At 47.8% G+C, this 25,048-nt stretch overlaps 1 protein-coding gene across 1 annotated transcript in view; it reads left to right on the top strand.

Annotated features, from left to right (window-relative positions):
• Nucleotides 1-25,048, top strand: part of SRRM3 (serine/arginine repetitive matrix 3) — a 571,012-nt gene that overhangs the window by 467,142 nt on the left and 78,822 nt on the right. Inside the window, exon 8 of the mRNA XM_089676583.1 lies at nt 22,515-22,583. Within this exon, the coding sequence (XP_089532709.1) occupies nt 22,515-22,583 (69 nt within the window). The remainder of the gene's footprint in view (nt 1-22,514; nt 22,584-25,048) is intronic.

Genomic DNA, 25,048 nt, shown 5'->3' with positions numbered 1-25,048 from the left:
TTTGTGGGAAAAAAAGGACATACATTTCATTTGGGTACAACGTTGAATGACCATGCAATTGTCCGTTAAAATAATGCAGCGTCATATCGCAAAAAATGGTCTGATCAGGAAGGGGGTAAATCTTCTGGAGGGCAAGTGGTTAGACAGGTTTGACAGTAGTAGATAGCAGTTCAACAACAGTGATGCCAATTCGATCATACACTGAAGTGTAGAGGACTGGAGTAGAGAATGATACTGAAAACAATAATGGTTATTAATCAATGCAATCAGTTATCCCCGATGTGAGAACATAAGAGGCATGCTACTAACTATTGGGGCCTAACTATAATCTGTAGAATGTAGCTAACCACTGGTCCATCGGTAAACCTGCCACAAAGTCTGCAAGCAGTGGTTTCTTGGTTTCTTTTTAACTCAACAGTGGAGCATTTAACCGTCAGTCAAAGATATTTGTAACCCACAAGGGTAAGTATAGCTTTACAAAAGGTCCTGAAGCAGCTCACAGTGAAAGGATAGGGTGGTCTCTCTTAAGGAAGTGCAAACAGAGATCAACACAATTAAGGCCACTCACTACTTCAACGTCTGAAGAATTTCCTGGATACAGTCTGCCTTCTATCAGTAGCACTTGAAAGCTGGTCCTTTGAAAAGTGGCATGGATCAGCATGGATCATACAGTTTTTGTTCTAATTCAGGGGCTTTGCTGGGGACCAGACACTCTATTTTCAGGTTCCCTGGTTACCTCTCTCTGGAGGTCTCTGTAGACCTGCAGAGGACAGAGCAAAATTTAGGGTGTAATAACTGGGTCTAACTTCTGCCTAGAAGGTTCCCCTTTCCCCCTCCTTCCAGTGTCTTGCATTTTCTCTTCCCATGGGTCTTCTTTGTGGGCTCACTTTCATTTGCTCATCCACTCCCTCATCATATCACGACTTGACTACTGCAACTCCCTCCTCACTGGCCTGCCTCGCCGCTGGCTATCCCCGCTTCAGTCAATCCTGAATACGGCTGCCAGACTCATTTACCTTTCCAACCGCTCCGTTTCCGCCACCCCCCTCTGCCAATCCCTCCACTGGCTTCCGATTGCACAACGGATCAAATTCAAAATCCTAACACTGACGTACAAAGCTGTCCACCATACTGCCCCGAACTACATCACCGACCTAATATCCAAGTATCGCCCAGCACGCACACTCCGCTCCTCACAAGACCTCCTTCTCTCTATTTCCCTGGTCTCCTCCTCCCATGCCCGCCTCCAGGACTTCTCCAGGGTGTCACCCATCCTCTGGAACTCCCTGCCCCAACCCATCAGATTATCACCTACTCTCCTCTCCTTTAGGCGCACCCTGAAAACCCATCTATTCACGGAAGCCTACCCCACCCCTGCTAACTTGCCGACCTCCTCCACTCTTCCTACCACTCCATCCCCCACAGCTATCTCCTCCTGTACCACTATCCCCTCTCCTTACTAGATTGTAAGCTCGAAGGAGCAGGGCCCTCAATCCCCTCATGTTTTGCATTGTATTGGTATTGTTCTGTCACATGTTCTGTCCCCCTTTGTAATGTACAGCGCTGAGCGAACTATTGGCACTTTATAAATACTGAATAATAATAATAATAATTTGCCAGCGTGGCCAATCACTGTCCTTTTCTCTCCTCCATCCCTGTGGTCTGTCAGTCACCGGCAGGGAAGAGAGATAACCTGCTGCTGACCATCAGAATGCCCAGGCTTTAAAGGGCCATCAGCCAGGGGAAACACACTCTCCTCACTGAAAGACTTTAACCCCAAACAAACAAAATTTGTAGTTACAACTTAACTAAATTTAACTTAGTATCTACATGGAGCCAGGTAACTGTTCCTAACTTAGGTTGAGGGCAAAGGAACTTCCCAGAATTGAGTGTCGAGTACAGAGTAGGGGGTAGTTCTAATGCCTTTCTGGTACAAATGGGGCTGTATTTGCCCTGCCAAGGGCTGGGAGGTATAATGAACTCCTGGTGATGTGCTCCTGGGAGTAGAAACCCAGGGGCACCAGAAAATCTCCATGGGTACGGGACCACACTGTGTTTTCATTGGCACTTGGTCATGTCACTTTATGCTTTACTTGCACAATGCCTTTTTAGCGACCCTTTTGGCCAGCAAAGGTAATTTTTTGTGTGTGTGGAAGGGCAGCTGTGAGTATTCCACATGGCACTTTTTATTTTTGCTGTTTATAACAGGCACTTTGCACTGCACATGTGTTTGAGACCCTTCCTCTTTGGTAATTTGGCTATATCTGTACCCTCTGTGCATATTTTTGTGTACTGTGATCTCACGGTTCACTTTTTCACAGGAGATTTGATAATGTACTGCACTGTTGAGCTCCTAAGTACAAAAAAATCACTCTTACAATGTTTTAAAGTGGTCTTAGGACTAGAGATGAGCGAATTATTCAAAAATTCGATTCGGCTGATTCGCCGAATTTGAGGAAGAAATTCGATTCGATGCGAATTAATTCGCTACGAATTTAACTTATTAAAAGGGTTTCTAGGCTTCAGAGAGCCTTTAAATTAGTGCAGAACACTGTACCTTTAATTTAAATGCCCTTGGAGATGAGGAAGGACAAGGAGAAGGAGAAGGATGAGAAGAAGGAGAAGGAGAAGGATGAGAAGAAGGAGAAGGAGAAGGATGAGAAGAAGGAGAAGGAAAAGGATGAGAAGAAGGAGAAGGAGAAGGATGAGAAGAAGGAGAAGGATGAGAAGAAGGAGAAGGAGAAGGATGAGAAGAAGGAGAAGGAGAAGGATGAGAAGATGGAGAAGGAGAAGGATGAGAAGAAGGAGAAGGAGAAGGATGAGAAGAAGGAGAAGGAGAAGGATGAGAAGAAGGAGAAGGAGAAGGATGAGAAGGATGAGAAGAAGGAGAAGGAGAAGGATGAGAAGAAGGAGAAGGATGAGAAGAAGGAGAAGGAGAAGGATGAGAAGAAGGAGAAGGATGAGAAGAAGGAGAAGGATGAGAAGAAGGATGAGAAGAAGGAGAAGGATGAGAAGAAGAAGGATGAGAAGAAGAAGAAGGATGAGAAGAAGGAGAAGGATGAGAAGAAGGAGAAGGATGAGAAGAAGGATGAGAAGAAGGAGAAGGATGAGAAGAAGGATGAGAAGAAGGAGAAGGATGAGAAGAAGGAGAAGGAGAAGGATGAGAAGAAGGAGAAGGAGAAGGATGAGAAGAAGGAGAAGGATGAGAAGAAGGAGAAGGATGAGAAGAAGGAGAAGGATGAGAAGAAGGAGAAGGAGAAGGATGAGAAGAAGGAGAAGGAGAAGGATGAGAAGAAGGAGAAGGATGAGAAGAAGGAGAAGGAGAAGGATGAGAAGAAGGAGAAGGATGAGAAGAAGGATGAGAAGAAGGAGAAGGAGAAGGATGAGAAAAAGGAGAAGGAAACAAATAGATACAATGTTTCAACCGCTGTATGGAGGGAATGTCACAGAACTGTCAGAAATAGCGGAGCTCTGCAGATACACTTAGCGGAGCTCTGCAGATACACTTTTTGCCGGCTTGGAATTCTTCTTATTTTCATCCTACTTCTTCTTCATCCTCATCCTCATCCTCTTCTTCTTCTTCTGAGGATGAGGATGATGCGGATGAAGAAGAAGAAGAAGAAGAAGAAGTAGGATGAAAATAAGAAGAATTCCAAGCCGGCAAAAAGTGTATCTGCAGAGCTCCTCTCAGTGTATCTGCAGAATAGAGGAGCTCTGCAGATACACTTTTTGCCGGCTTGGAATTCTTCTTATTTTCATCCTACTTCTTCTTCTTCTTCATCCTCATCCTCAGAAGAAGAAGAGGATGAGGATGAGGATGAAGAGAAAGAAGAAGAAGAAGAAGTAGGATGAAAATAAGAAGAATTCCAAGCCGGCAAAAAGTGTATCTGCAGAGCTCCTCTAAGTGTATCTGCAGAATAGAGGAGCTCTGCAGATACACTTTTTGCCGGCTTGGAATTCTTCTTATTTTCATCCTACTTCTTCTTCTTCTTCTTCTTCTTCATCCTCATCCTCAGAAGAAGAAGAAGAGGATGAGGATGAGGATGAAGAGGAAGAAGAAGAAGAAGTAGGATGAAAATAAGAAGAATTCCAAGCCGGCAAAAAGTTTTTTCCTGAAATTCGAATCGAATTCCACTTTGCCTGGTTCGATTCGCTCATCTCTACTTAGGACATTGTAGGTGTATTGGCATTCTGACATATTGACTAGAGATGAGCGAAGAAATGAAAAATTCGATTCGACTGATTCGGCGAATTCGTGGACAATATTCGATTCGAGTCGAATAAATTCGCTGTGAATTTAACTTAAAAAAGGGTGTTTCTAGGCTTCAGAGAGACTTAATATTAGTGCAGAACACTGTACCTTTAATTTAAATGCCCTTGGAGTCTGCTGGGGAAGAGAAATAATACTGTCAGTCAGTATGACATGCAGATGAGTGCCGTCGATCTTAGAATCACCGCACACTTCACTCATTTGGGCAGTCACGGGGCCAAAACCAGAGTGTGGAGCCACAGTGTGGCGGTGGAGGCAGCAGCAATGGGAGGCCATACAGCACCCTATGACAAAAATGGAAACCACCAGCAGTGTGAGGAGACCTGAAAGTGGCACATGGCAGAGTGTGGCGATAGAGACAGCAGCAATGGGAGGCCGTACAGGGACCCATGACACACTCTGGACCTGGCAGCAGCATGAGGAGGCGGTACAGGGGCCCATGACAGATTACGGGCCTGGCAGCAGCATGAGGAGTCGGTACAGGGGCCCATGGCAGATTACGGGCCTGGCAGCAGCAATGGGAGGCCGTACAGGGACCCATGACACACTCTGGACCTGGCAGCAGCATGGGGAGGCGGTACAGGGGCCCATGACAGATTACGGGCCTGGCAGCAGCATGAGGAGTCGGTACGGGGGCCCATGACACACTCTGGACCTGGCAGCAGCATGAGGAGGCGGTACAGGGGCGCATGACAGATTATGAGCCTGGCAGCAGCAACTTGGACAGGAGGACGTTCAGCTTCTGCACCGTCGGGTGCGTGCTCGCAAACTGTTGTCTCTTGGAAACGGATTCCAAGAAAGACTGCTGACGGAATCCGTGAAGAGGAGTAGCAGGAGAAGGAGCATCTGAACGAGCGGAATATGCCAACAAGCGACAACAGGGGCCCATGACAGATTACGGGCCTGGCAGCAGCATGAGGAGTCGGTACGGGGGCCCATGGCAGATTACGGGCCTGGCAGCAGCTATGGGAGGCCCGTAATCTGCCAGCACCCTATGACAAAAAATGGAACCCACCAGCAGTGTGAGGAGACCTGAAAGTGGCACATGGCAGAGTGTGGCGATGGAGACAGCAGCAATGGGAGGCCGTACAGGGACCCATGAGAGACTCTGGACCTGGCAGCAGCATGAGGAGGCGGTATAGGGGCCCATGGCAGATTAGGGGCCTGGCAGCAGCTATGGGAGGCCCGTAATCTGCCAGCACCCTATGACAAAAAATGGAACACACCAGCAGTGTGAGGAGACCTGAAAGTGGCACATGGCAGAGTGTGGCGATGGAGGCAGCAGCAATGGGAGGCCGTACAGGGACCCATGAGAGACTCTGGACTTGGCAGCAGCATGAGGAGGCGGTATAGGGGCCCATGGCAGATTAGGGGCCTGGCAGCAGCTATGGGAGGCCCGTAATCTGCCAGCACCCTATGACAAAAAATGGAACACACCAGCAGTGTGAGGAGACCTGAAAGTGGCACATGTTTGGGGCATGATTCATGGCGGATTTAGTCAGTTGTGTCAGGAACTGGTGGTTTGAAATCCAGACTAATCCACGCCTGATTCATTTTCACAAACGTGAGTCTCTCCACACTTTGGGTGGACAGTCGTGTCCTCCGCGGAGTTGCAATACCTCCTGCCGCACTAAACACGCGCTCCGATGCCACGCTACTGGCCGGGCATGACAGCCTTTCAAGGGCAAATTCAGCTAGTTGGGGCCAAAGGTCAAGTTTCGTTGCCCAGTAGTCAAGGGGATTGTCTACCTCGGTTGGCAGGGTGCTGTCCAAGTAGGCCTAAGCCTGTTGTTTGAGGTCCTGCTCCAGGTCCACCTGATGCTGCTGCTGCTGCTGCGGCTGGTTAGTAGTTTCCTCACTGCGCTGGTGAAGAAAGCTACTCATCATCGACTGCAGACTGAGGCAGCCGCTGCTGGTGGAGCTGCCACTGCTCCTACCACCCCACCCCTCCCCTGCTGCCATGGCAGCGGAACACGAGCGCACAGGGCCCACAGTGTCTGAGGATGGACGTTGGCGCAGACAGGCAGAGACCAGCTGACTACATAGGTGTTTTTTATAGTACGTTATTTTGGCCTCCCTCTCAGCAGGTGTGAAAAAGGCCACCATTTTTGAACAGTAGCGAGGGTCCAACAAGGTGGACAGCCAAAAGTCATCCCTCTGTCTGATGGTTATTATTCGGCTGTCGCTACGCAAGCAACCGAGCATGCTATGGGCCATTTGTGCCAAGGAATGCGAGGGACTCCCTGCCTCCATCTCCACAGCATACTGCCACGGTGCGTCTAGGTCCTCTGTCTCCTCTTCCTCCTCCTCTACCAGATGCTCCTGCTCCTCCACTCCTGTCCGCTGAGTGGAAAAACCACCCATTTCACTCAATAATTCCTGAGCACCAATGTCCTCCTCTACCTCCTCCTCTTCTTCCAGTCCTGCCCCCACAGGGGCCATGTGGCGTTGAGATCTGTGCGCCACGTCTACCGCACCCTGACCAGCCATTGTTAACAGCATTTGTTCCAGGACGTGCAACAGAGGAATGACGTCGTTCATCCCATAGTCCTGCCGACTCACGAATAGCGTGGCCTCCTCAAAGGGCCTGAGCAAGCGCAGGTGTCACGCATGAGCTGCCAATGGCTGACATCTAAGTTACACAGGGAGTACCTTTATCTGCTTTTAACCTCAGGAAATCTGTGATGGCCTTTTGCTGTTCGTAAAGGCGGTCTAACATATGTAGGGTTGAATTCCACCTTGTTGCAACGTCACAGCATGAGGAGGCGGTATATAGGGGCCCATGGCAGATTAGGGGCCTGGCAGCAGCTATAGGAGGCCCGTAATCTGCCAGCACCCTATGTCAAAAAATTCAACACACCAGCAGTGTGAGGAGACCTGAAAGTGGCACATGGCAGAGTGTGGCGATGGAGACAGCAGCAATGGGAGGCCGTACAGGGACCCATGACAGACTCTGGACTTGGCAGCAGCATGAGGAGGCGGTATATAGGGGCCCATGGCAGATTAGGGGCCTGGCAGCAGCTATGGGAGGCCCGTAATCTGCCAGCACCCTATGTCAAAAAATTCTACACACCAGCAGTGTGTGAGGAGACCTGAAAGTGGCACATGGCAGAGTGTGGCGATGGAGACAGCAGCAATGGGAGGCCGTACAGGGACCCATGACAGACTCTGGACTTGGCAGCAGCATGAGGAGGCGGTATATAGGGGCCCATGGCAGATTAGGGGCCTGGCAGCAGCTATGGGAGGCCCGTAATCTGCCAGCACCCTATGTCAAAAAATTCAACACACCAGCAGTGTGTGAGGAGACCTGAAAGTGGCACATGGCAGAGTGTGGCGATGGAGAAAGCAGCAATGGGAGGCCGTACAGGGACCCATGAGAGACTCTGGACCTGGCAGCAGCATGAGGAGGCGGTATATAGGGGCCTATGGCAGATTAGGGGCCTGGCAGCAGCTATAGGAGGCCCGTAATCTGCCAGCACCCTATGTCAAAAAATTGAACACACCAGCAGTGTGTGAGGAGACCTGAAAGTGGCACATGGCAGAGTGTGGCGATGGAGACAGCAGCAATGGGAGGCCGTACAGGGACCCATGAGAGACTCTGGACCTGGCAGCAGCATGAGGAGGCGGTATATAGGGGCCTATGGCAGATTAGGGGCCTGGCAGCAGCTATAGGAGGCCCGTAATCTGCCAGCACCCTATGTCAAAAAATTCAACACACCAGCAGTGTGAGGAGACCTGAAAGTGGCACATGGCAGAGTGTGGCGATGGAGACAGCAGCAATGGGAGGCCGTACAGGCACCCATGAGAGACTCTGGACCTGGCAGCAGCATGAGGAGGCGGTATATAGGGGCCCATGGCAGATTAGGGGCCTGGCAGCAGCTATGTGAGGCCCGTAATCTGCCTGCACCCTATGTCAAAAAATTTAACACACCAGCAGTGTGAAGAGACCTGAAAGTGGCACATGGCAGCAGAGTGTGGCGATGGAGACAGCAGCAATGGGAGGCCGTACAGGGACCCATGAGAGACTCTAGACTTGGCAGCAGCATGAGGAGGCGGTATATAGGGGCCCATGGCAGATTAGGGGCCTGGCAGCAGCTATGTGAGGCCCGTAATCTGCCTGCACCCTATGTCAAAAAATTTAACACACCAGCAGTGTGAAGAGACCTGAAAGTGGCACATGGCAGCAGAGTGTGGCGATGGAGACAGCAGCAATGGGAGGCCGTACAGGGACCCATGACAGACTCTGGACTTGGCAGCAGCATGAGGAGGCGGTATATAGGGGCCCATGGCAGATTAGGGGCCTGGCAGCAGCTATGTGAGGCCCGTAATCTGCCTGCACCCTATGTCAAAAAATTTAACACACCAGCAGTGTGAAGAGACCTGAAAGTGGCACATGGCAGCAGAGTGTGGCGATGGAGACAGCAGCAATGGGAGGCCGTACAGGGACCCATGAGAGACTCTGGACTTGGCAGCAGCATGAGGAGGCGGTATATAGGGGCCCATGGCAGATTAGGGGCCTGGCAGCAGCTATGTGAGGCCCGTAATCTGCCTGCACCCTATGTCAAAAAATTTAACACACCAGCAGTGTGAAGAGACCTGAAAGTGGCACATGGCAGCAGAGTGTGGCGATGGAGACAGCAGCAATGGGAGGCCGTACAGGGACCCATGACAGACTCTAGACTTGGCAGCAGCATGAGGAGGCGGTATATAGGGGCCCATGGCAGATTAGGGGCCTGGCAGCAGCTATGTGAGGCCCGTAATCTGCCTGCACCCTATGTCAAAAAATTTAACACACCAGCAGTGTGAAGAGACCTGAAAGTGGCACATGGCAGCAGAGTGTGGCGATGGAGACAGCAGCAATGGGAGGCCGTACAGGGACCCATGACAGACTCTAGACTTGGCAGCAGCATGAGGAGGCGGTATATAGGGGCCCATGGCAGATTAGGGGCCTGGCAGCAGCTATGTGAGGCCCGTAATCTGCCTGCACCCTATGTCAAAAAATTTAACACACCAGCAGTGTGAAGAGACCTGAAAGTGGCACATGGCAGCAGAGTGTGGCGATGGAGACAGCAGCAATGGGAGGCCGTACAGGGACCCATGACAGACTCTAGACTTGGCAGCAGCATGAGGAGGCGGTATATAGGGGCCCATGGCAGATTAGGGGCCTGGCAGCAGCTATGTGAGGCCCGTAATCTGCCTGCACCCTATGTCAAAAAATTTAACACACCAGCAGTGTGAAGAGACCTGAAAGTGGCACATGGCAGCAGAGTGTGGCGATGGAGACAGCAGCAATGGGAGGCCGTACAGGGACCCATGACAGACTCTAGACTTGGCAGCAGCATGAGGAGGCGGTATATAGGGGCCCATGGCAGATTAGGGGCCTGGCAGCAGCTATGTGAGGCCCGTAATCTGCCTGCACCCTATGTCAAAAAATTAAACACACCAGCAGTGTGAAGAGACCTGAAAGTGGCACATGGCAGCAGAGTGTGGCGATGGAGACAGCAGCAATGGGAGGCCGTACAGGGACCATGACAGACTCTGGACTTGGCAGCAGCATGAGGAGGCGGTATATAGGGGCCCATGGCAGATTAGGGGCCTGGCAGCAGCTATGTGAGGCCCGTAATCTGCCTGCACCCTATGTCAAAAAATTTAACACACCAGCAGTGTGAAGAGACCTGAAAGTGGCACATGGCAGAGTGTGGCGATGGAGACAGCAGCAATGGGAGGCCGTACAGGGACCCATGAGAGACTCTAGACTTGGCAGCAGCATGAGGAGGCGGTATATAGGGGCCCATGGCAGATTAGGGGCCTGGCAGCAGCTATGTGAGGCCCGTAATCTGCCTGCACCCTATGTCAAAAAATTTAACACACCAGCAGTGTGAAGAGACCTGAAAGTGGCACATGGCAGCAGAGTGTGGCGATGGAGACAGCAGCAATGGGAGGCCGTACAGGGACCATGACAGACTCTGGACTTGGCAGCAGCATGAGGAGGCGGTATATAGGGGCCCATGGCAGATTAGGGGCCTGGCAGCAGCTATGTGAGGCCCGTAATCTGCCTGCACCCTATGTCAAAAAATTTAACACACCAGCAGTGTGAAGAGACCTGAAAGTGGCACATGGCAGAGTGTGGCGATGGAGACAGCAGCAATGGGAGGCCGTACAGGGACCCATGAGAGACTCTAGACTTGGCAGCAGCATGAGGAGGCGGTATATAGGGGCCCATGGCAGATTAGGGGCCTGGCAGCAGCTATGTGAGGCCCGTAATCTGCCTGCACCCTATGTCAAAAAATTTAACACACCAGCAGTGTGAAGAGACCTGAAAGTGGCACATGGCAGCAGAGTGTGGCGATGGAGACAGCAGCAATGGGAGGCCGTACAGGGACCATGACAGACTCTGGACTTGGCAGCAGCATGAGGAGGCGGTATATAGGGGCCCATGGCAGATTAGGGGCCTGGCAGCAGCTATGTGAGGCCCGTAATCTGCCTGCACCCTATGTCAAAAAATTAAACACACCAGCAGTGTGAAGAGACCTGAAAGTGGCACATGGCAGCAGAGTGTGGCGATGGAGACAGCAGCAATGGGAGGCCGTACAGGGACCATGACAGACTCTGGACTTGGCAGCAGCATGAGGAGGCGGTATATAGGGGCCCATGGCAGATTAGGGGCCTGGCAGCAGCTATGTGAGGCCCGTAATCTGCCTGCACCCTATGTCAAAAAATTTAACACACCAGCAGTGTGAAGAGACCTGAAAGTGGCACATGGCAGCAGAGTGTGGCGATGGAGACAGCAGCAATGGGAGGCCGTACAGGGACCCATGAGAGACTCTGGACCTAGCAGCAGCATGAGGAGGCGGTATATAGGGGCCTATGGCAGATTAGGGGCCTGGCAGCAGCTATAGGAGGCCCGTAATCTGCCAGCACCCTATGTCAAAAAATTAAACACACCAGCAGTGTGAGGAGACCTGAAAGTGGCACATGTTTGAGGCATGATTCATGGCGGATTTAGTCAGTTGTGTCAGGAACTGGTGGTTTGAAATCCAGACTAATCCACGCCTGATTCATTTTCACAAACGTGAGTCTCTCCACACTTTGGGTGGACAGTCGTGTCCTCCGCGGAGTTACAATACCTCCTGCCGCACTAAACACGCGCTCCGATGCCACGCTACTGGCCGGGCATGACAGCCTTTCAAGGGCAAATTCAGCTAGTTGGGGCCAAAGGTCAAGTTTCGTTGCCCAGTAGTCAAGGGGATTGTCTACCTCGGTTGGCAGGGTGCTGTCCAAGTAGGCCCAAGCCTGTTGTTTGAGCTCCTGCTCCAGGTCCACCTGATGCTGCTGCTGCTGCTGCGGCTGGTTAGTAGTTTCCTCACTGCGCTGGTGAAGAAAGCTACTCATCATCGACTGCAGACTGAGGCAGCCGCTGCTGGTGGAGCTGCCACTGCTCCTACCACCCCACCCCTCCCCTGCTGCCATGCCAGCGGAACGCGAGCGCACAGGGCCCACAGTGTCTGAGGATGGACGTTGGCGCACAAAGGCAGAGACCAACTGACTACATAGGTGGTTTTTATAGTACGTAATTTTGGCCTCCCTCTCAGCAGGTGTGAAAAAGGCCACCATTTTGGACCGGTAGCGAGGGTCCAACAAGGTGGACAGCCAAAAGTCATCCCTCTGTCTGATGGTTATTATTCGGCTGTCGCTACGCAAGCAACCGAGCATGCTATGGGCCATTTGTGCCAAGGAATGCGAGGGACTCCCTGCCTCCATCTCCACAGCATACTGCCACGGTGCGTCTGGGTCCTCTGTCTCCTCCTCCTCCTCCTCTACCAGATGCTCCTGCTCCTCCACTCCTGTCCGCTGAGTGGAAAAACCACCCATTTCACTCAATAATTCCTGAGCACAAATGTCCTCCTCTACCTCCTCCTCTTCTTCCTGTCCTGCCCCCACAGGGGTCATGTGGCGTTGAGATCTGTGCGCCACGTCTACCGCACCCTGACCAGCCATTGTTAACAGCATTTGTTCCAGGACGTGCAACAGAGGAATGACGTCGTTCATCCCATAGTCCTGCCGACTCACGAATAGCGTGGCCTCCTCAAAGGGCCTGAGCAAGCGGCAGGTGTCACGCATGAGCTGCCAATGGCTGACATCTAAGTTACACAGGGGAGTACCTTTATCCGCTTGTAACATCAGGAAATCGGTGATGGCCTTTCGCTGCTCGTAAAGGCGGTCTAACATGTGTAGGGTTGAATTCCACCTTGTTGCAACGTCGCAGATCAGGCGATGCTGTGGAATTCCGTTCTGCCGCTGCAGCTCAATGAGGGTGTTCTTTGCGGTGTAGGAATGGCTGAAATGCATGCACAGTTTACGTGACATTTTAAGGATGTCTTGCAGTGGGATGGTGGATTTTAGGAACCGCTTGACAACCAGATTGAACACGTGAGCCATGCATGGCGCATGGCACAACCTTCCTTGACGCAGAGCAGACACCATGTTCTTTCCGTTGTCAGTCAACATGGTTCCGATTTTTAGTTTGCGCGGAGACAGCCATCTGTCGATTTCTCTGTTCATTACACTCAGCAGTTCCTCCCCTGTGTGACTACGTTCGCCAAGGCATACCAGGTGCAGCACAGCGTGACACCGTTGCGCCCTGCACATGTGATATGCCGGTCGGGTAATGGGACTTGGCACGGGGGTGGCGGCTGAGGACACGGCGGAAAAAGAGGTGGTAGAGGCGGACATGCTTGCTGGACCAAGGACGTGCAAACGTGGAGGCAAAAGCGTCGTGACCTGTCCAAGTTGCTGGTGCGGCTGTGCCGGCACCACGTTCACCCAGTGGGCCGTAAATGACATGTACTGTCCCTGACCGTAGTTACAGCTCCACACGTCGGCGCTGCCGTGCACTTTGGCAGAGACCGACATGCTCAAAGACTGGCCCACCATCTCTTCTACATGTGAATGCAGGGCTGGCACTGCCTTTTGGGCAAAGAAATGACGGCTTGGCACTCTCCACCGCGGCGCGGCACAAGCCATCATTTCTCGGAAAGGTGCTGAGTCCACCAGTTGGAAAGGGAGGGACTGCAGCACCAGCAACTTGGACAGGAGGACGTTCAGCTTTTGCACCGTCGGGTGCGTGCTCGCAAACTGTTGTCTCTTGGATACGGATTCCAAGAAAGACTGTTGACGGAATCCGAGAAGAGGAGTAGCAGGAGAAGGAGCATCTGAACGAGCGGAAGATGCCAATGAGCGACAACTCCCCTCAGCAGAGGTGTTGGAGCCTTGACTGGCTGATAGAGGGCGATTGACGACGTCGGGTGACGGAGCAAGTAACGGAGCGGGTGATGGAGCGGGGGCTGGGGCAGGCAGAACCGCCGTATGTTTATCACGGTTTTCCCAGGCCACCGAATGGTGACGCTGCATATGCTGACGCAACGCTGTAGTCCCAACATGGGCCCCCTGGCCACGCTTGCATTTCTGGCCACATAGTCGACATACGGCTACGTTTACTTCCTCGGGCGGCTTGAGGAAAAATTGCCACACCACCGAGTAGGAAACTTTGCCCCCGCTACTCTTCACTGGCTGACTGCTACTTCCTCCGTGCGCACCGGCACCACTACTGGCCGTGGTGGTAGGCTGCAGTGGAGCTGGTGCTCTACTCCGTGGACGTTTGGCTCCACTGACACTGATGCGACCCTGCTGCTGTCTCCTGGGCAACCCACCGACTGTTTTGCTCGCTGCCAAGCTGCCACCCTCTTCTCCTGATGATGCGGAAGAAATTGCCTGATGACGACGAGGCTGCCAAGTGCGATCAACCTCCTCATCATCAAGTAGGGTCTCCGCCTCACTACTAGCCCCCTCGGCTGCGTCTGGGTCAGGAGACAGACCTGTCTCTAGACCGGCTACCGAGCCACTCTCCTCGCCAGTACTTGTTCGCTTGGCTGCTGAAAAGGCCGATGTCTCCCCCCGTTCCTGACCGCCCTCTGTTAGCTCTTCCTCACTGTACAGTGGGGCTGAGCCCACAGCATGCGATACTTCGCTTGGTGAGGGAACAGCAAAGGACAGGGGCAGGTAGAGGACACGTGATTTCAGTGGGCTTGGTCCCGGGCCATGCCAACTAACGGTTGTGTCTGACGTACCCACCGACCGTTGGCTGTAGGTGTCAGAGGTGACCTGGGAAGAGGAAGACGACCGAGCCAACCAATCAATGACGGCAGGGTTGTCGGTGGAGACACGACCGCTGGATGACACCGGGAGCACTGGCCTCTGGCTGCGAATACTGCTGCCTCGACCCCTTCCTCTGCTGCCACGTCTGCTCGCTCCTAAAACATTGCCTCCTCTGCCACTCCTCTGCATGTTGTCTGACATACTATTTAATTCAACGATTAGGTGTCCCTGAGTAACAATTCTCTGGCACTCAGTAACAATTCTGTCTGTCCCTGAGTATGAATTCTGTGGCCCTGAGTAACAATTCTGTGTCTGTGCGAGTAACAATTCTGTGTCTGTGCGAGTAACAATTCTGTGTCTGTGCAAGTAACAATTTTGTGTCTGTGCGAGTAACAATTCTCTGGCACTCAGTAACAATTCTGTCTGTCCCTGAGTAACAATTCTCTGGCACTCAGTAACAATTCTGTCTGTCCCTGAGTAACAATTCTCTGGCACTCAGTAACAATTCTGTCTGTCCCTGAGTATGAATTCTGTGGCCCTGAGTAACAATTCTGTGTCTGCGCGAGTAACAATTCTGTGTCTGTGCAAGTAACAATTTTGTGTCTGTGCGAGTAACAATTCTCTGGCACTCAGTAACAATTCTGTCTGTCCCTGAGTAACAATTCTCTGGCACTCAGTAACAATTCTGTCTGTCCCTGAGTAACAATTCTCTGGCACTCAGTAACAATTCTGTCTGTCCCTGAGTAACAATTCTCTGGCACTCAGTAACAATTCTGTGTCTGTGCGAGTAACAATTCTGTGTCTGTGCAAGTAACAATTTTGTGTCTGTGCGAGTAACAATTCTCTGGCACTCAGTAACAATTCTGTCTGTCCCTGAGTAACAATTCTCTGGCACTCAGTAACAATTCTGTCTGTCCCTGAGTAACAATTCTCTGGCACTCAGTAACAATTCTGTCTGTCACTGAGTATGAATTCTGTGGCCCTGAGTAACAATTCTGTGTCTGTGCGAGTAACAATTCTGTGTCTGTGCAAGTAACAATTTTGTGTCTGTGCGAGTAACAATTCTCTGGCACTCAGTAACAATTCTGTCTGTCCCTGAGTAACAATTCTCTGGCACTCAGTAACAATTCTGTCTGTCCCTGAGTAACAATTCTCTGGCACTCAGTAACAATTCTGTCTGTCCCTGAGTATGAATTCTGTGGCCCTGAGTAACAATTCTGTGTCTGTGCGAGTAACAATTCTGTGTCTGTGCAAGTAACAATTTTGTGTCTGTGCGAGTAACAATTCTCTGGCACTCAGTAACAATTCTGTCTGTCCCTGAGTAACAATTCTCTGGCACTCAGTAACAATTCTGTCTGTCCCTGAGTAACAATTCTCTGGCACTCAGTAACAATTCTGTCTGTCCCTGAGTAACAATTCTCTGGCACTCAGTAACAATTCTGTCTGTCCCTGAGTAACAATTCTCTGGCGCTCAGTAACAATTCTGTCTGTCCCTGAGTATGAATTCTGTGGCCCTGAGTAACAATTCTGTGTCTGTGCGAGTAACAATTCTGTGTCTGTGCAAGTAACAATTTTGTGTCTGTGCGAGTAACAATTCTCTGGCACTCAGTAACAATTCTGTCTGTCCCTGAGTAACAATTCTCTGGCACTCAGTAACAATTCTGTCTGTCCCTGAGTAACAATTCTCTGGCACTCAGTAACAATTCTGTCTGTCCCTGAGTAACAATTCTCTGGCACTCAGTAACAATTCTGTCTGTCCCTGAGTAACAATTCTCTGGCGCTCAGTAACAATTCTGTCTGTCCCTGAGTATGAATTCTGTGGCCCTGAGTAACAATTCTGTGTCTGTGCGAGTAACAATTCTGTGTCTGTGCAAGTAACAATTTTGTGTCTGTGCGAGTAACAATTCTCTGGCACTCAGTAACAATTCTGTCTGTCCCTGAGTAACAATTCTCTGGCACTCAGTAACAATTCTGTCTGTCCCTGAGTAACAATTCTCTGGCACTCAGTAACAATTCTGTCTGTCCCTGAGTATGAATTCTGTGGCCCTGAGTAACAATTCTGTGTCTGCGCGAGTAACAATTCTGTGTCTGTGCAAGTAACAATTTTGTGTCTGTGCGAGTAACAATTCTCTGGCACTCAGTAACAATTCTGTCTGTCCCTGAGTAACAATTCTCTGGCACTCAGTAACAATTCTGTCTGTCCCTGAGTAACAATTCTCTGGCACTCAGTAACAATTCTGTCTGTCCCTGAGTAACAATTCTCTGGCACTCAGTAACAATTCTGTCTGTCCCTGAGTAACAATTCTCTGGCACTCAGTAACAATTCTGTCTGTCCCTGAGTAACAATTCTCTGGCACTCAGTAACAATTCTGTCTGTCCCTGAGTAACAATTCTCTGGCACTCAGTAACAATTCTGTCTGTCCCTGAGTAACAATTCTGTCTGTCCCTGAGAATGAATTCTGTGGCCCTGAGTAAGAATTCTCTGGCACTCAGTAACAATTCTGTCTGTCCCTGAGTAACAATTCTCTGGCACTCAGTAACAATTCTGTCTGTCCCTGAGTAAAAATTCTGTGGCCCTAATAACGTTTCTGTGGCCCTAAGTAACAATTCTCTGGCACTGAGTAACAATTCTGTCTGTCCCTGAGTATGAATTCTGTGGCCCTAACTAGCGTTTCTTTGTCCCTAAATAACGATTCTGTGGCCCTCATTAACAAGTCTGTGTCCCTGAGTAATGGTTCTCTGTCCCTAAGTAACTTCTCTCTGTCCCCAATTCTCGTTTCTGTGGCCCTAACTCTGTCCCTGTCCCTAGTACAGAGCGGTCTGCCTCTGTTCAATGACTGCAGGCAAATGAAGATTTCCAAAATGGCCGCTATATATACCTCGACCATTACACAGTGCTGGCTGGCTGGCTGCTGATTGGCTGATGCGATCACATGTCGTTGAGGAATGCATTATGGGGCAGCGCGCCTTGTCTGCGCGCCTTCCCCGACATCCCCGCTCCGTCGCCGCACATGTCAGCCGCCATTTTCGGAAAAATTTCGATTCGCGCGTCCGAATTAGGCTGTTTTTCGGATTCGGCACGAATCGAAATTTTTCCGATATTCGACTCGAATTCCACTTCGGATACTTCGATTCGCTCATCTCTAATATTGACATTAGGAGTATTGGCATGGTTCAGACTCATAAATGTGCTCTTGGTTGTAAGGTTTAAGCAGTTGTATAGCATAGAAGACTCCAAGAATTGTTGCACAGAAAAATGGTAGGCAATCTACCATCTAGGAAGATATCTGCTTCAAGGGACATGTTATTGTTTCTTGACTAGAGCTACTCTTTACATGTTAAACTGATATAATAAATGTGTTATATACAGAATGCATGTTACTTGTCTTACCAAATTCTTTTTTCTGTTATTAGGATGTAAATGTGTTTTTTATTCTTTCTTGCATACTGCAAGTAGCTGAAAAGGTTTCTGACTTTAGGTTGTAATGGAGAAATGCATCATACTCAAATCCATCATGCTTATGGAATACTTTTATGGCATCTGAAATGTAGAGAAAAGACAGAAAAGCATGAATATGCCATTTTAATTCCTTGAAAATGATGTGCTTGGTTTAATTTTCTTTTAGGAAACTTCATAGTTTAGCACCTGCCTGTAGATACACTGTGTGAATTACTTTTTACTACATCTTCAGTAGTTGAAATGATTTTAAAGCATACTTCTCTCAAAGCTAAGTCTGCCAAGGAGCTGACTTTTAATCCTTTATCTGTTGAAGCCATCATGAGGGTTACTAAACATCTGCCAATGAACAGCCAGACAGTGTAGAGAAAAAAAACCTGATGTCTAGTGATCACATGGAGATCAGCATAGCAGCTGAGCAGATGAGAAATTTAACTTACAAACAGTTCTGTAATTCATAAAAAGGGACTTTCTCTATGAGTGTATTTGTTGACCTTTGGACCTTGCATCTACACTTGTTTTGCGTAGTAGTAATAAGGCAAAAACAACTGCAGACTACAAGCATTTTGTACCTGGGTACTGCCAGTCTCAGCTAATAGCCATTTATCTCCCTGATTACAGAGCTTTCCCATACCTATAAATTTATATAAGCTCTCTTCCTGATGAAGGTAACCAAAGACACAAGCCAGTGGTGGCAAAGGTTGCATGGATATAGATGTAAATGTTAGTTACACAGGGTTCCCTCCCTATTCATGCCATTAATCTTTATTGTTAATTTTGTATATATTTTTTTTTTACTTTATTTATTGGAAGTGGATGGGTTATGTACAGTTGCAAGAAAAAGTATGTGAACCCCTTGGGATTACGTGGAGTTTTGCATGAATTGGGCATAAAATGTGCTCTGAACGTCATCTAAGTCACAACAATAGAAGAACACAGTCTGCTGAACATAATACTACACAAACATTAGATGTTGCCATGGTTTAATTGCACATAACATGTAAACATTCACAGTGCAGGGAGGAAAAAGTATGTGAACCTTTGGACTTAATAACTGGTTGACCCTCCTTTGGCAGCAATAACCTCAACCAAACGTTTCCTGTAGTTGCAGATCAGACCTGCACAACGATCTGGAGTCATTTTGGACCACTCCTCTTCACAAAACTGTTTCAGTGTAGCAATATTCTTGGGATGTCTGGTGTGAATCGCTCTCTTAAGGTCATGCCACAGCATTTCAATCGGGTTGAGGTCAGGACTCTGACTGGGCCACTCCAGAAGGCGTATTCTGTGCTGTTGCAGCCATTGTTTTGTTGAATTACTTGTATGCTTTGGGTCATTGTCCTGTTGTATCACCCATCCTCTGCGGAGCTTCAGTTGGCGGACAGATGGTCGTACGTTTTCCTGCAAAATGCCTTGATAAACTCTGGAATTCATTTTCCCATCAATGACAACAATCTGTCCAGGCATTGAGGCAGCAAAGCAGCCCCAAACCATGATGCTCCCTCCGCCATGTTTCACAGTGGGGATGAGGTTTTGATGTTGGTGTGCTGGGCCTTTTTTTCTCCACACATAGTGTTGTGTGTTCTTCCCAAACAACTCAATCTTGGTTTCATCTGTCCACAGTATATTTTGCCAGTAGTGCTGTGGAACATCCAGGTGCTCTTTTGCAAACTTCAAACGTGCTGCAATATTCTTTCTGGACAGCAATGGCTTCCTCCGTGGTGTCCTCCCATGTACTCCATTCTTGTTTAATGTTTTCCTTATTGTAGATGTGTCAACAAAAATGTTAGCATGTGCCAGAGATTTCTGTAGGTCTTTAGCTGACACTCTGGGATTCTTCTTTACCTCATGCAGCATTCTGCGCTGTGCTCTTGCAGTCATTTTTACAGGACGACCATGCCTAGGGAGAGTAGCAACAGTGCTAAACTTTCTCCATTTGTAGACAGTCTGTCTTACCGTGGACACATGAACATCAAGGCTTTTGGAGAAACTTTTGTAACCCTTTCCAGCTTCATGCAAGTCAACAATTCTTGATCGTAGGTCTTCTGAGAGCTCTTTTCTGTGAGGCATGGTTCACATCAGACAGTGCTTCTTGAAACCAGTAAACCAGTGTGTTTTTTAAGGGCAGTACAGCTGTCAGCAACACATCCAATATCATCACACTGATTGGAGTCAAGGTTGGCTCACTCCTGGCTCCAATTAGCTCTGGGAGAAGTCATTAAGCTAGGGCTTCACATACTTTTTCCTCCCTGCACTGTGAATGTTTACATGTTATGTGCAATTAAACCATGGCAACATCTAATGTTTGTGTAGTATTATGTTCAGCAGACTGTGTTCTTCTATTGTTGTGACTTAGATGACGTTCAGAGCACATTTTATGCCCGATTCATGCAAAACTCCACGTAATCCCACGGGGTTCACATACTTTTTCTTGCAACTGTAGCTTAGCAAAGCTGTAGAAAATAATTTTGAAATCATGTGATATTAAACATTGGAATATCTTTAGTGAATGGTGTAAATACCTCTCTTTGTTTAAATTATCCTACTGCTGTAAGTCACAGCTTGTCTTTTCATTTAAAGTGTTTTCTGGTCCGCTTGAGTTTTAGTTTTGTTATAAGAAGATCTGATTGGTAGTATTTTTAAGTATAGGACAGACATATCACTCAGCCATTACACAGGCATGAACAAAAAACTGTAAATTGGTTTCTGTGCTTAGAATGATCAAAGTGCTCTGCATTTTATGTCTGCATTGAGCCTAGAATTTTATGGGTGCTCAGAGAATATGAATAATAAGCCTTTGCCGTAAGTAGGACACACAGTAAAATATTTGTACATGTATATTTCTGACGTACTTGCATAAACAAACTGACAGGCACATTTATCAATACACTATAATAAAAAATACATTAGCAACTCATGCAATAGACACAGTCTCCTCCGTCTTAAGGTTATAACGGCAGCTGATGTCCATATGGTTAGACTAAGCTGTACACACTAGTCAAAATTTTAAAATTTGGCCTTGAATACATACAAGGAACACGCACTATGTGCTCAAGGCTTAAAGGCATAGTTCACCTCTACCAAAAAACTTCTGATACAGATGTCTGTAGATAAAAAAAACTGTACAGCTGTGACCAAAATTGAATAATGCCCTTGCAATAGGTGTAAGCCATTCACATACCTTACAAGGTTTGACTGGGAAGCTTCTAGTACATTGCACCATCACTGGAATGAGCTAATTTTTTTCTCTGAACTTGTGGTGGTATGCAAAAATAAAACACCTAAGTGTACTAAAAAATGCATGTGAAAAAAAACACACACACACAAAAGTGAACTTAAGGATGTGTCTCTAGTCCACCTCACGAGGAAGCAGGATTCTTCCCTGACCCCCCAGGGTGCAAGACTCTTGACAGGGGCAAAGCTCAACTTGGTCCACCTAGCCAAAAGGCCTGGTGGGCCTCTCTCCTCATAGTCAGACAAAGCCGACCACCGAGTACTAGGTGAGGGGCTCTCCCAAAGAGAAACCCCCGGTTTAGGGGAGGAAGGAGCATGATGGCCACATATCCTCCCGCTAGACTTCTGGGAAGGACCCACACCCTCTATCCAATTTAAAGAAAAACAAACAAAAGTGCAAAGTGACAAATGTGAAGAAAAAAAAAAATAATAAATAGTGTCAGTGTATAGTGCAGAGGCTAGGCCTTGTGGCCCTGGAAATAAGCTTAGGTTACATTTCATTGTGCTCTTTCTTACAGTGGGTTTCCCACACCCAGATGATACTACAAGCACCCCTGGGGTGACCAACTGCCAGGAGGCACTGACACCATGGGCCCTCTGCTTTCCCAGCCCATTGCCAGTGCAGGTAGCACCAGGAAGCACTGGGCCATTGAAACCCTCCAAGCCAAGGAAGTACTCCCAACTCACACCTTACATGGTACATGCTCATTCGGTTTCCTCTGGTATTGGGAAGCCTCCTCAGGACCCCCGTCATACCAGCAGAGGTAGTATACAGCCATTCCTACCATAAGACCAGAATGATAGCGTAGCACTTCTTTCTGGACACCGATAAGAACAGATACTACACTTGAGAAGCGACTGAGAAAGCCAAGAAGTTACTCCACCATCACAGGAGTGAGCTCTTTCTCTGAATCAACCCCCCTCAAATGAGCTGTCCCTCCCCTGATGCACAAGCTCTAACCTCAGTGTTTGAGAGTTCATTCCTGTGATGGTTATGGTGAGCAGTAACACTAAACCTGTCTTGGCAAAGCAATGTCATAAAGGTTTCCCAGTCAAGCTTCATGAGGTGCATAAATGACTTACACCTATAGCAAGGGCATAATTCAACTTTAGTCAAAGCTGCACAATCATTACAGTCACTACTTAATCACATTCACTGACCATATTAAAAATCATTTGGTGTTTGAATATGAATAATGGTACATTAAACAGAGAGGAAGGAAGCTTGAGAGTCCAGGCTTCAGGTCACAGAACACTCCAACCTGAATGTGAGATTGTTCATTAAAGTGGGTATTACTCTGATAGTTATGTTTTTATGTCATTTTTACTGAATGGAGGAAGTGTTCTTGTCTTTTCAGTACTGAGAAGTAAAAATTGAGTATCTGTTCTTATTTCTAGCTGTGATAGTTCATCCCCAGTGCGAAAAGAAAAGAAGAAGAAAAGTGGCAAAAAGCACAAAAGGGACAGGTAATGTTATTTTATTATTCATGATGTCTCCCAAATCTGTCTGTAACTACTGCATTACTACTCACACAAAAAAGTCACAAGATGACACTCATAACGATGCTTATATATAAAACTGTTTCTTTGTTTTAGGATTACATGTATGTACCTGATAATATTGTCACTATATAGCCTTGATGCAATATTAAAGTTTGGGACCAGACAGTTTATTTTCCAATGATGACAATCAGACCAAGTGATTACTGTCATAACTCTTTACAAGTAATACCTTTCTTCTTGTCAGGTTTTTCTGTGAAAAACAGATGTCTATTTTATTTTTGCAATATTTTTATAAGATGGATCACACATTTTCATATTCTGAAGTGAATCTGTGATTAAATGTTTACCTCTTCCTTACCAATCTTGTTGGAATGGTTAGCTCAAGGCTAATAGAATGGCCGAAATACATTCCTTTCCTGGAGAAAATACTGCTCTAGGTTTCCTCCAGTGTTGCTTATATATCAACAAGCCAATGCCTTTGTTCACATGATCTCTGTCAAAGGGGAGGATCAGCCAATGAACTCTGATCCTCCCTTATGGTAGAGATCACATGTTCCCGTGTTCAAATGTCTGGTCTTGTGGGAAGTAGGAAGACGGTAGTGACTGCATGTAGGGGAAGTTGTTTGCTTCCTTGCTGTGATTTCAGAAGTAAAGTTGAGGATTGAGTCAAGGGTTGAACCAAAGGAGTTAAATATGGAGATAAGTAGGATGACAGTGACTTTTAAAGTTAGAAAGACAGTAGGTTTGATGGGTGCCAGGGTAATAGAGTTCCTTTCCAAAGTCATAAAGTCATTACACCTTTCAAACATTGCCATGTTGAAGTGTACAAATGAATGAACCAGAAAAAGATACCTTACAAAATGCCAGAATTGTGAGAATAAGACCATGAAAGATGCACATGAGCAACTTCAAAGGACTTCTTCAAGTACAATTCTGAGATACAACAAGCAATGTTGAAACATACTGTACATTGCAGACTTGGTTGTATAGATATAACAACAGAATATCACATGGGAAACCTCTCCTGTCCATGGTAAGCTAAAAACAAAAAGCATAAGTGGTCTAAGAAATATTAGCACTGCACTGTCATGCGGTCTAATGAATTCTTGTGCTAACATGCTATAATACTTCTGGTATCTGTAAACAAGAGTGTCTGTCCATCAATCTTAGGTAATCAAGAATTTTCACATTCGGTGCATTTTTTGAGCTGGAATGTGCCAGTACTGAGTACCAGAACCTCTCAGCACTGGTCTTGTACTCAGGACTACAGGAAAGCAGTACCGTTTGCATGCATCTTCTCTCAAGGTAGGTGGATGATGCAACACAACTTCAGTGTCAAACAGCAAGCAGCAGTGCTATTACAGTATAGTACTAACCTATTGGTGACATGTTGCCTGGTTACTGTCATGCTGATCTCACACTTAGTTCCGCAGCCACGCAGGTATGGATTTCCAGCCAGTGTAGTAAGTAAGTACAATTTAGGGAAGGAGGGGGGAGTTTGTGCTGAAAGTTACTTTGCCATGTTGAGTCGGTGGGGTTGATTGTATTGGGAGCAGGGGAAATTCTTGCTTGGGAGACACTCTGTGAATTAGTTAATCTTGACCTCTGCACTCCTTGTGTTACTTACTTTTCACCCCTGCACACTAGTGACCCCTTCACTCTGTGCTTTGCGCACTACTGACCCCTACACTCTGCTCACTATGCACTCCTGACCAGTCCACATTGTTAAGCACTCCTGACCCCTGCACTCTGTGTTACTTCTGACCCTTACACTTTGTGTTTTACACACCCCTGACCCCTTACACTTGACCCAGTGCAGAGAAGGCTCATGTTTAATTTAACAATACTCCTTTAAGCCCCTCTCACTGTTAGCAGACTTTGGAAACACCAAACACTGTGGCATACCACATCATTGATAGAGAATGGAACGCAGAAGGGTGGCCCAGGGGAGGGGGGAGTACCTACATCTGTTCTCTGACAACAACAAAAAAATGTCACACATTCCTTTTGTATACATATACAGTCAGGTCCATAAATATTGGGACATCGGCACAATTATAACATTTTTGGCTCTATACACCACCACAATGGATTTGAAATGAAACAAACAAGATGTGCTTTAACTGCAGACTGTCAGCTTTAATTTGAGGGTATTTACATCCAAATCAGGTAAACGGTGTAGGAATTACAACAGTTTGCATATGTGCCTCCCACTTGTTAAGGGACCAAAAGTAATGGGGCAGAATAATAATCATAAATCAAACTTTCACTTTTTATTAATTGGTTGCAAATCCTTTGCAGTCAATTACAGCCTGAAGTCTGGAATGCATAGACATCACCAGACGCTGGGTTTCATCCCTGGTGATGCTCTGCCAGGCCTCTACTGCAACTGTCTTCAGTTCCTGCTTGTTCTTGGGGCATTTTCCCTT

The sequence above is a fragment of the Staurois parvus genome, unplaced genomic scaffold (genome assembly GCF_062004578.1).
Source record: "Staurois parvus isolate SC_StPar_1 unplaced genomic scaffold, SC_StPar_1.0 ptg000172l, whole genome shotgun sequence".
NCBI classification, from domain to species: Eukaryota; Metazoa; Chordata; class Amphibia; order Anura; family Ranidae; genus Staurois; species Staurois parvus.
This window is presented reverse-complemented; position numbering and strand designations above follow the sequence as displayed.